At 38.0% G+C, this 12098-nt stretch overlaps 1 protein-coding gene across 2 annotated transcripts in view; it reads right to left on the bottom strand.

The window, feature by feature from the left end:
• The window catches only part of recql5 (RecQ helicase-like 5), a 37606-nt gene that overhangs the window by 10198 nt on the left and 15310 nt on the right, over positions 1-12098 (bottom strand). For both annotated transcript variants that reach the window (XM_066642362.1, XM_066642360.1), the window contains 4 exons: positions 6396-6617; positions 3444-3540; positions 2655-2691; positions 1765-1823 (listed from right to left, as the gene is read on the bottom strand). In XM_066642362.1, coding sequence (XP_066498459.1) covers positions 1765-1823; positions 2655-2691; positions 3444-3540; positions 6396-6617 — 415 coding nt within the window. The remainder of the gene's footprint in view (positions 1-1764; positions 1824-2654; positions 2692-3443; positions 3541-6395; positions 6618-12098) is intronic.

Here is a 12098-nt window from a genome sequence, read left to right as displayed (position 1 = left end):
TTTCATGCCTCCACTGAACCAATGCACACAATTCCTGCATAGAAAGTTTACCTTTGCCAAACTCAAACAACACATTGGCCTGTGCATGGACATGTACAGTATAACCTGTGGTATATGACTGCCAGTATTTTCAAGTTTCATTCTTACATAAGATTTGTACTGAAAACACAAGCAATAATTTTCCTTCCACTGTCATATTTTTATTTATTAAATGTATTGGTTTAAACAGATAAAAAAAGTTAAAATTTAATGCATATTTAAAATGTCAGTTTTGCGTATTTCCTCTTCAGGTGGATTTTTATTAATTTAAAAATTGCTATATTTTGACTTTTATCCACATACTGACATATTGACTTTTATTTTGTAATTGTTTTGTACACTGTTGATTATGGAAGTTTATCAGTATTAAATTAAAAATGAAAATGTAATATGCAAAATGGCAATAAAATCCTAAGTTTGAATTTAAATTTCCCTTGAGTACATGCGTTTGATCTCAAAATTACAATTCAATAATTCAAAAATTTACAATGCAATTTCATTGACTTCTATTGACATTTATGTTTTTTTAACTGAAGCTATATTGTGCATGTTTACAACTAAATAAACAGCATAGAAAGTCATTATGAATATTTGTGTGAATAATTCTGATACACTTTAGTCACCACAGGGTCCAAAATGGTTTGTCACTGGGGTGGTGTATATAAAGCTAATGTTAATGATACATTTAAACCCTTATGGTTCCAAGTATATTAACTAGTACAAAAACATGGCTACATGAAAGAACTTACACTGAAAGGTACTGTATTTTACCTAAAAGGGGTACAGCCCCGGTGACAAGCTTTTGTACTCTGTACTTTGTTCAAATCTGTACTTCATTTTCTTAGGATGTAATTTTTGTTTCATTTACATTGTAATCGAATACAGAATATTATTTTTTTTTCTATTTTCATTAAATATATATGTATATATTTTAAATACATTTATACATGTAATTGTGTGCCATATTTGAGTCAAATATTTTGGGCTAATTACAAAAATATTTATTTATTATTTATAAATATTTAGCTTTTACCTGTGGGTGTAATGTTTTTTCCAGCCGGGATTGTGAACTGACAGGTACAATTAAATACTAATAGAAGTGTTACATAATGGAAACTATTAGAGAAATAATGGTTAAACTATTAGGAACCATTACGTAATAATGGGTTACATGAAGGAAACTATTAGATGTAGACACCATTAAAAAACAGTCTGAACCATTAAATTTTTAATGGAACCTACTGTATTTTGAAAGTACATTTGTAATGTGACTCTGTTAGTCATCTTTTCAACTTTAATTCAGTGTTTATTGAATGAGACTTAGGTATGTGATTTCAACGTTTAAATAACGGCTTTAAAAGGACGTCTTTAACGAGACTTTGTTAGTCGTCTTTTCAACGTCTGTGTTTGGACGTCTTTTCAACTTGCATTTTCAACCTTAAGAAAATGTTGATTAGCCGACAGTCAAGTACATCATTTCAACGTTGAATCAACGGCAAAATGTTTACTGGGTTCTCCCTAGTTTCAATAAAAGTCTTTGTAGTAAAACTTCACAAAGTGTTGAGTAATTTGGGGCATTTGTTTAAGTAACTACACAGTTGCTTTGATCCCTCAGTTCAGTGATGAGATGTAATTTGAAACCCCTGGCCATCCCAGAGTAAGGCTGGGCATTTAGAGTCATGTGATGAGGTATTTCAGTGAGAGCAACTGCCAGAGGCCTCGTACCTTCACTGGGAGTCTGGGGATTCTCTGGCTGTTGGCCTCCTTTAATGGACAATCAGGATCTGGTAAAGAAATAAAAACAAATACAAAAATTATCCATGTTAAACAGTTCCAGATTCCCTATATCAGTTTTAAATTTACAGAAAGAGGAACAAGCAAAAATAAAAGCAAAAAAAAAAAGTTTGGCTTTATCATCTGAAAGTAATAAATCCAAAGCTGGTTCTTCCTTTTCTCCATTAATGAAGATAATCCTAGCCAATCTGGGTAGATTCAGTCTAACTCATTTGATTTCTTTATTGTTTTATAGTATTTTTTTAACAGCAGGTAAAAACATTGATAACTAGCTTGATGTCTTGATGAAAGCATTTACTAGTCTCCATTGTGGTAGCATCATATACCGTAAAGAGTCTTAGGAAACAGGTGGCACTGACAACGATTACATTGAGGAAAAAACTGGGCATAAAAAAGTAAAGGAAAAAAAAATTCTATAAAACATCGTCAGCTTAAAAATATAATCAGAATTATGGCTTAAGCCATGGTCTACTGCAAATAGTTGAAGGACACAATGTGAATAAATAAAAAAATATAATAATGATTTTGGGAATTTACTTTCAAACTGAACCAAAAAAAATAAAATTAAAAATAAAATTAAAAATAACGAGTAACTGTTTTGACTCACAGCAAACAGACAGAACAGTGCAGAAACATCAGGCCTAGACAGAACTTCCACTTTACTCAACACTTCTGTTCTAGTTTACTGTGAGTAATCTGTATTTTGCAACATTTCATTAAGTTTACTTTGGACTCCCAAAACACCTCAATAAAACACAGACAATCCCCACTACAGCTGGGAATTACTAAATCACTATTCACTGCACAGAACCAGTACTGACCTGGTGGAATGAAAGTCTCTTTTGGACCCCCTGATCCCTGCAGATGAAAACACACAGGAAGCACAATGTGAGGAACAAACAAAAAAAAAAGAGTGTTACTGCATACTACTGCTTTCAAAATGATGTGTGTGTCCAGTGTCTTCACTGTAGCGCTGTTTAGACTTCTTGAATATTTTTAGCATGTTTTTAGTTGCCATTCTTTCAGTGACTCAGACAAATACAGAAGCCCCAATTCTACAGTTAAATAAATGTGAATGTGGAAGCAGAAGAGCTTCCAAACTTCTGAGAATAAGGAGGAGGAAAGAGAAATGGCTGTAGAACAGCTGGAAAACAGATGTGTGGGGGTGTGCAGGATCATGAGACTGAAAGAGAAAGAAAAAGAAACCATAAGAAAGTAAATGAGCATCACATGGACGTGAGAGAGAGGGGAAGGTTATGAGTGAGGGAGAGAGAGAGAGAGAGAGAGAGAGAGAGAAAGGGAGAGAGGGGGCGTGACAGAGAGTGAGAGGGGCGTGAGTGTGAGGGGAAAGAATGTGGTGAATATTAGTTTGAGCTAGAAAGGAATTTGTGGTTGTTGGTATGTTGTGTGTAAAGAGAGAGAGACAGGAAAAAAGGCAGAGAGAGAGAAAAAGAGACAGAAAGAGAGAGAGAGCGAGAGAGAGGAAAAAAGGCAGAGAGAGAGAGAGAGAAAGAGGGGGGGAGAGACAGAGAGAAACAGACAGAGAGGAGACAGAAAGAGAGAGGAAAAGAGACAGAGAGAGAGAGAAACACCACATGGTCACAATTTACCTTTCGTAAACCCATTTGCTTCTTAAACAGATCTCCAAATTCTTTTTTCCGTTTTTCAGTATCATCCTCTGCACTTCCCTCCCACTCCTCGTCACACCTGAACACACACAGTTCACACAGGGCAGACGCTCAGATGTATGCTACCTGTTATCACCGTCCAAAGAAATACACGTGTCTCCAAATGTTTTGGTCGATTTTATCATGAAAATTTCACACAACTTAAAGGACAACTGTTGGGTTCAAATGATGTATTAAACTAAACATGGAGAAAGCCCCTGGCGCAGCGAGTACAGCGTACTGATGTGGTCTGAACAAAACCTGGTCTCCAAGATTACAGCTTTACAGGAGAATGGCAAACACTTCTTAACTTAATAGAAGTGAATATAACAAATATTCCCAGGTAATTTTGGACAAGCTGAAATTATAAACTCAATTTCCATAAAAGTGTGCACCTCTGATTAGAATACCATCAAACAATTTCATTTCAATAATTCAATTCAAAAAGTTAAACTCAGATTCATTACAGAGTGATCTATTTCAAGTGTTTATCTCTTTTAAATGTGGAAGATTATAACTTACAGCCAATGAAAAACCCAACAGTCATTATCTTAGAAAATTAGAATGTTATATAACACTGAGGTATAAACTATTTTAAAACAGAAGTGGTGGCCTACTGAAATGTACAGTAGATGCACTCAGTGGTTGGTCAGGGCTCCTTTTGAAATAATTACCGCATTAATGCAGTGTGGCGTGGAGGTGATCAGCCTGTGGAAGTGTGGAGGTGTTGTGGAAGCCCAGGCTGCTTTGATAGTGCCCTGTACTACTTTGTTAACTTTTTACTTAAACTCCACTACATTTCAAAGTCAAATACCTTACTTTTTTACTCCACTACATTATGAAAAATTGGCATTTCTCCTGCTGTGTGTGGGTAGAGCCGTAACATTTCTGAACTAATCTAACTGCTAACACAGTAGCCTCGCTGAAAACCAATAATACCAAAGGCAGATTTTTATTTTTTTCAGTACACAGTGATCAACAAACTCAAAAGACAAAAACGAGCATCAGGCAAAGAGTCAGAAAAACAAAACTGTAGCCTGTTTAAGAAACAGATGTCTCAGAACTGCAGAAAGAGCTCAAACTATAGTCTGCAACTATGTCGACAAAACAGAGCTTAAAGAAGCAACATGTAATTTTTTTACCATAAAATTACAGCTTCTGAATTATTGTGACGCTTCACTGATCTGCAATAGGGAGAATAGAGCCTCTGTCTTTGCCACTCATGGCTCAGCACTGCAAAAACTGCACTATGTAACTTTTGCGTTTCCTACCAATTTCAGTATAGCGCTGTAAGAGTTAACGGCACTAGGGAGCGCACCAGGAGCAGAAAGAACCCGAATCCTGCCTAGTGTTCCTAAATGAGTAAAACACTGCAATTACACTGGCAAACCACTAGGGCTGAATTTCAAACATCATCTTCAACCCTATGTTGCACACATGGCAGTGGTGTGATGGTATTCGTTTTTACAAATCTTTAAAGTGCACTATTTAGGGAGTAAAATGTAGGGAGTTGATATTTCTGGACGTCTTGACCTCAGCAACGTAAAACCATGTTCGTCCGACTGCAGACCAATCACAGATGGTGTGGTCTGCGGAGACGCAGTGAGTTACATTTCTGGAGAGCTGCACATCATGCTGCCTACGGCATAGGTTCAACACAGAAGTATAAGTTGGGCTTAATACTCAGGAGACAGCGCCCTCTGTTGGTTTGGAGGGGCAGCACCTTGGGTGTAGGTAATAGTTGATAATAACATCATTCACTGTATTCAGTCTTTGGCTGTTTCTGCTGAGTTCAGTGTCAGACTCATTAACGACATTCTATTAAAACACTGAGGAACCAAGAGTGACACTAGAGTCATTGTAATGAATATTATAATAGAACATTGGAGCCATAATACGTCATAGTACTTTTACTTTTGATACTTAAGTGCATTTGAAGGTAAACACTTTTATACTTTTCCTCAAGTGGAGATCAACAACGAGGACGTCTACTTTTACTGGAGTAATATCTTATCTTCAGCATCTGTGCTTTAACTCAGTACATGGTCTGTGTTCTTCGTCCACCACTGCTTGTGACAACAACACACTGCAACACAACTGTAGCATGACTACTTCTCCAGATCACCCAAAGGCTCAGTAGTAACACACATTCAGCAGCGGTTTCTGCCCTTGACATTTATGCAACGAGATTCCCTGAATGTTTTCATGATATTATCGACTCTAAATAGTGGAAGACCTAAATTCTTTGTAATCTTACAATGAAAAATGTTCTGTTTGAACTGGTTGGCAATTCTCTCACAAACGTTGGCATAAAATGATGAGCAATGGCCTATAATTGTTTGTATAATATGAGACCTTGGTGACAACACCTTTTATAAATGTATACATTTATTTGAACCTGTTTGTAATATAATGCAATTGTATTATGTGACAGTGAATAAATATAGACCACTGTATAATATTAAATCTGAAAGCTTTAAACATGCTGAGTAATAGCAATAATATTACTGTTATATACATATGAATAATAAAAAATAAACAACTATTCCCTAGCTCATTGACCTTCTGTGAATAATTAAACATTAGTTTATTCGGCTTCTAATTTATTTTTGTATTCTCTGACTGGTTAGGTACTTACACTAATGTCGGTAATAAACTGCGTGTCTAAAATCATTAAATATTAGTGATAGAGTTAAGTTTAGACCTAATAGACATTAATCATCAAGTTGAATTTCAGTTCTGTTCCTATAAACACACACAGTCACTCCTCATCCAGTCACTGTTAGTTGTCTTCATAAGAAAGAAAAGGCCTATTCTCTCCCCCATTCAGGCCAATGACCTGATCGCATGAGTCACAGGCTTTCAACACAGACCACTGTAAATGACAGAACTGACCTCTCAAAGCCATAGCCTTTCTTTCCCCCTGCGTAAAGCTCGGGGTCAAAGCCGAAGGGTCCCCTGTGTTCAGAGCTGCGTGCCGGGCCGGTTGCGGTGCTGAGAGCCGCAGCCCTCTCCAGCTGAGCTCGGACTAATTTAGGGTTCCGGCAGTAGTCGCAGGCACCACCACAGTTGGGTTTCTGGTCCCCAAAGAACTGAGAGATTGTGGCATGTCTGCATCTGGAGGGAAAGTGGGTGTCAAGAAATTAAAATTTATATAAACAATCCATGAGTGAAACAAAAACATTGACATTGATCTGATCTGAGTGAATGAACCCAAACTGATTGCGCAGTACAGTAAAAGAACAATCACCAGTTTTTCTAAAAATATGAACATAAATGTAAGCTAAAACTGCTATACACCAAGTTGACATCATCAAAAAAGTACTCCAAAATAACCAGCAACGTGTGGTAGGTTTGTTTTTGGTTTTCATAGATACATCATTAATTTATGTGAAAATAAACACCTGTCGGTCGGTTGTTGTCCTGAAGGCCACATTCATGGATCAGGCTGCATTTGCACTTAGAGCGGGTGAAAGGCGAAAGGAAAGTCTCGAAATCCAAAAACCCGCGAGTGACTTGTTCCTCAAATGCAGATTTAACCATTTACAAATCAATTTAAAATTTGAGACTCAAATTTAAATACAGTGGAACCTCTACCTACGAACTTGATCCGTTCCGTGACCCGGTTCGTAAGTGGAAAAGTTCGTTTCTCGAGTCAATTTTCCCCATTTAAAATAATGGAAAAGCAATGAATGCGTTCCTGAGAAAATGGACATGTTGAAAACTACAAAATAACATGATTTCAGTGGTTGTTATTAAATGAACTAAAATGCTATAAGAGGTTTACACTGCGAGTAATTGGCCTTAAAATACAAACCAAATCCTTGCAGAAATAAACACTGTACACATCTGTTCTTTCTATTTGAAGGTTCCGCTGGATGAACTTTAGAAAGTTTCCCCTTTACACAATATTCACTTGAGTGAAGGAAATATATTTTGCAAGGCCCAGTATTGCCAAAGCATCCTTAGAATTATTGAGGAAACAAATGATTTGTGTTGATTAACTCGTATGTTTTTCTTAAGTTGTAAGTTGCGCTAAGTGCCTGGAGGCCCTTCATTGTGCTGTTCTTGTGAAGACATAAAGCTTCAGGTATAAAAAGACTTTTACACGTGCTGTCCCTCAAACACACAGGCATTCACTCCTCCCCACAGCACAGCTGTGAGTTTCAGGTTACCACAGTATCGGAAATAGCTGGTAGAGGAACTGGACTAGGACCTGAATGGAAACAACATGAATGCTGTAAATCTGGTTGTGATCACACAAAGGCCCTGTGTGTGCCACGTCTGTTCAACAGCACCCCAAGAACAGTGATACATTTCAGAACGCAATTCAAACATTCATCTTTGGCTGCGCTGTCATTAGACAGTCATTTTGATGACATAATATTCCCCAAATAAAACATAAAAACACATCATCTTCACCCTTGGCCTGAAGTGTTTATATTTTTATGAACTGTACGCAGCAAATAGCAAATTAAAATGTTATATATCCATACAACTAATATTTCTAATCAGTTCTGCTGTGTTCAAACAGTTATATAGACACACATCAATCAGACATAACTTTATGAACACCTCCTTGTTTCTACCCTCAATGTCCATTCACTACTGACCATACAGAAGTACTTTGAAGTTTTATAACTACACACTACAGTCCATTTGTTACTCTGTATACTTTTTTTTCAGGTACGATCTGGGTGGTGAATCATTCTCAGTATTGAACTGACACTGACGTGGTGGTGGTGTTTTACTGTGTGTTCCACTGATACAAGAGGATCAGACACAGCAGGGCTACTGGAGTTTTTAAACCACTTAAAAAGGGGTAAAGAAGAGTGTGAAATGGAGCAAACAACAAATGCAGAGTAAGAGATGGACTACAGCCTGTAACTGAAGAACTACAACGTGCCCCAGTTTGGTCAGTGGCGCTGAAACACTGGACTGTGAGTGTAGAAACAAAGAGGCAGTCACAGTGTTATAGTTGACGAGTGTACATCCCAGCACTAGAAAACTGATAAACAGTGCTGCTACAGGCTGCAAATCTGATTTGACTCAAACCTTGGGGATCTAATTATGATGCAAACGTGATTAGGGGGTAAAAACGTCCCTTCATCAGAAAACAGAAGCAGTTTCAGGGACGCCGCAGTCACTCATTTAAACATTAGGAACTGGATCGTCATTGAATCTTTAAACAGCAAATGATAATGAAAGTTTTTAAGTTTAAAACAACAAAGTCTTGAGAAGAAAAACTGTACAGGCATTTATCCTAGCCCTAGCAATGCTGATATCCTCCTCCTTTACATCAAAGAGTTCTTTGCCTAATCAATAATTATGTAACTAACACACAGCAACACACACTCGGCTGCATTAATACATGGCAACCCAAGCTAAAGTACTGCCAGACTATTTTATAAATGGGAATGGGGGTGGGGAGAAACAAGAAAAAAGTTCCCACTGAGACAGAAGGGGAGGAGGAGTAGGCAGTGCAGCTGAGACAAAAGGGGGTGTGGGGTAAGAGAGGTAAACAGAGAGAGAGAGAGAGAGAGAGAGAGAGAGACATTTTCCGACAGTCCTTTATATCAAGAAAGGCAAAGTCATGTTACACAGGAAGATTTAAAAGGAAGGTGCAAAACCGCAGTTGAGAGATAGAAGCCCTGAGTTGTCAGCTGTTAGTCATCCAATACACAGCCTGGAAATCTCACACGCACACAAAAATCTGTCCAACTGAGAAAAGCAACAACAGCGTGACGGAGCTTGGAGCCTCGCCTGAACTGGACAAAAAAGTGGACCACAGACAACCACAGGCTGACAACTGAGAAGAGACTCCAGATTCTGAGACAGCAGACAAGTGGAAAAACTGTAACTGAAGCAAGACTGAGGTAAAGAACAGAAAACACACCAAACGCAGGCTGGACATCAGACCAAACGCAGCTCAAAGAAAACTCAGAGGTTTCAGTGAGCAGTCAGAGCTTTGGAACTTTCACAGTCTTTTCTTGCTGGTATTTTTGCCTGAGGTAAGGGAACGTTGCGTGTTTTGCATCAATACAAACTGGTCGGGGCAGCTACAGCTAATTCAAACATTTCAGTTCTTCGTGTTCGTGCATGTGTGGGGTGAAAAGCATTGAAATCCATTTTACAACTCAAAAGACCAAAGTTACATAAACGGAACATGCTGTTCACATGAGTAATGTGCATGGAAACCTACCATGCAACGTCTTGGCAATGTCGGGACTTTGCATGGTAGGTTTCCATTACATGTGGCTCTAGTGCAAACCAACTTTACCCTGTACTCCACAACTGGGCGTGCTATCTTCTAAAGTCCACAGCTCACACACTGTTCAAACAGAGAGACTGCTCAAAAGAACGGACTTACACACAACAAAAAGTGCAGCAGCTCGAACACAGGAGCAAAAACAATGGTTCTGAGTCAATGCACTGGTATCTGTTCCCTAGCCACTCCTGCACCAGAGGGCAGATCCAGTTCATGAAAAGAAACAACATTATTCACAACACATTCATTGTAAGCGACACTACACTTGTATCTTTAAAGACAGTGATAACAACCACAACTAACTGAAGTAAATCAGTCACACATCTAGCTGCAGCACACAGGTTTGTTGTGATCATGTCAGGACAAAAAGTTACTGTTCCACGCAGACATTCTTTCTATTGAAACAAAGACTTAAGACAATTAGCTAAGCAACTGTTACACGGAAAACAACTCTAATGCATTCAAACTAAACAAGAACCAAATAATAAAAGATGTATATGTTCCAGCCACAAATACATTACTTTACAGCAAATGTTTCAAAAACAATCAGACTTCACAAAATGGCGGTAAACCTAAAATTCAACGTACAAATCCGGACTGTGTTGTGGTTAATTAATATTAAGTTGCTATATATATTATTTTGCATTCAATGTTTCTTTAATAATACAACTACAAAACCCTACATAGACTCCTCAGACAAATTATTAAATTCATAAAATAAAAGTTATTCACAGGTGAAGTGAATAACATCATCTCAGTACAAAGGCACCTGTAACGGTGGGGTTATAAGGCAGAAACTGAACAGTCAAGTGAGGCAGCCTGCTAATAAAACATGAATAACTGCTCATAAACGCGTTTGTTTGTGGTTATTTACATGTATGAATCCACAGCGCCAGACACTGGGGAGCGTACAGGGACTGAAAAGGTCTTTTAGGAAACCTCAAAAATGCGAAGCATTCCCACGTGCTAACATTTAGGCTACGTTTAAACATTCAGACGACTGACAGGTGATGTATTTTGTGTCGGATTTTCAGTTGCTTGTTTTTAACAGCATTGTTATTATATTTCCTAATGAATATTCTGAATCTTTTCACAGTAATTTCCAAAATCACTGTAGAGCGTTTATTTCAGTCACACGCTGTGGCATTAGAGGCCCTAGTGACATGGCTAAGTGAATGCTAAACATGCCTTTGTCTTGAAGTCATCGGATGTATCCGTAACTGCCCCACCTAACATCACATCGTACCGACCGGCAGGTGTTAACATAACATCTTAAAGAAGCACATAGTAAAGAGGAGAGGTGTTTTCTTGAGGATTTTGCTCTCCTCTTAGAAGAAAATGGCTGTGTCTTGTCAAACGGCAGGTTTAACTGGTTACTTGGCTATATTACACGGTCATCGTAAAAGCTAAGCAACCAGTTACACTTGCTAGCTAACTAGCAAACCAATTGTTATACTTTACTGTATAAAATAAGATAAAAAACTATGTTTAAAAGGATTATACGCTTTGGGCTTTCAAAACATTCTGACTTATAATTTTGGGACACTTGGACTGAAATTCCACACTTCACTGGTCTTTAAGTTATAACTACATCCAAAGCAAGGAGTGTCCTTTGGTGGGAATTAAATTGAAAGCTGCATTTTTGCTCAAGGACCGTCTTTCACCAGACTGGTGGCTCCACCCTGAGCTAAATCCATCCTTAGACCCTCCCAAAGGAACAGGAAATTTTCAAACAGTTTTAACCAACAGTTCCTCTCTTCTCCTGCTGAAGTCCTACATCTACAGAGATGCAGAGAAGCTGCATGTTGCTCGCCACCCAACCTTGGCTCTCCATCCTCTTCAGATATGAGACAGCAAAGTTTATTTTTGGAACTCCGACTGATAATAACCCCCTCATGACAAGCCAAAGGAAGCACATGTTGGCTTCTGGGTGTTTGCTGTTAAGACCAGCACCGTGCCTGTGTGTGTCTGTCTAAATTTTGCCATTTTGGACTCCAGCTGATAGCACTTGAAAATAAATATAGTCACACTGTTCTGAGGATGGCCACAAAAAACTGAATTGTGAAGACACTGTAATTATGATAAGCCAAGTCTCAATAACTGGATCACTCTATTTAAGAGAAATCACATCCTAATATTCATAATAATTTGTTGATTTAAAGTTACAAACATTTTAAATCTATGTCATCCACTTTTTGGAATGCATGGCCTGCTATTGTTGAGTCTGATGGCGTGCTTATTGTTGAATCTATATAAATAAACTCTTGTATTCATAACATGATTGCATTTTATAAATGTGTCACTATGGAGCTTTTGTCTCTGAAACCTCT

Source organism: Hoplias malabaricus, chromosome 13, assembly GCF_029633855.1.
Source record: "Hoplias malabaricus isolate fHopMal1 chromosome 13, fHopMal1.hap1, whole genome shotgun sequence".
Lineage (NCBI taxonomy): Eukaryota > Metazoa > Chordata > Actinopteri > Characiformes > Erythrinidae > Hoplias > Hoplias malabaricus.
This window is presented reverse-complemented; position numbering and strand designations above follow the sequence as displayed.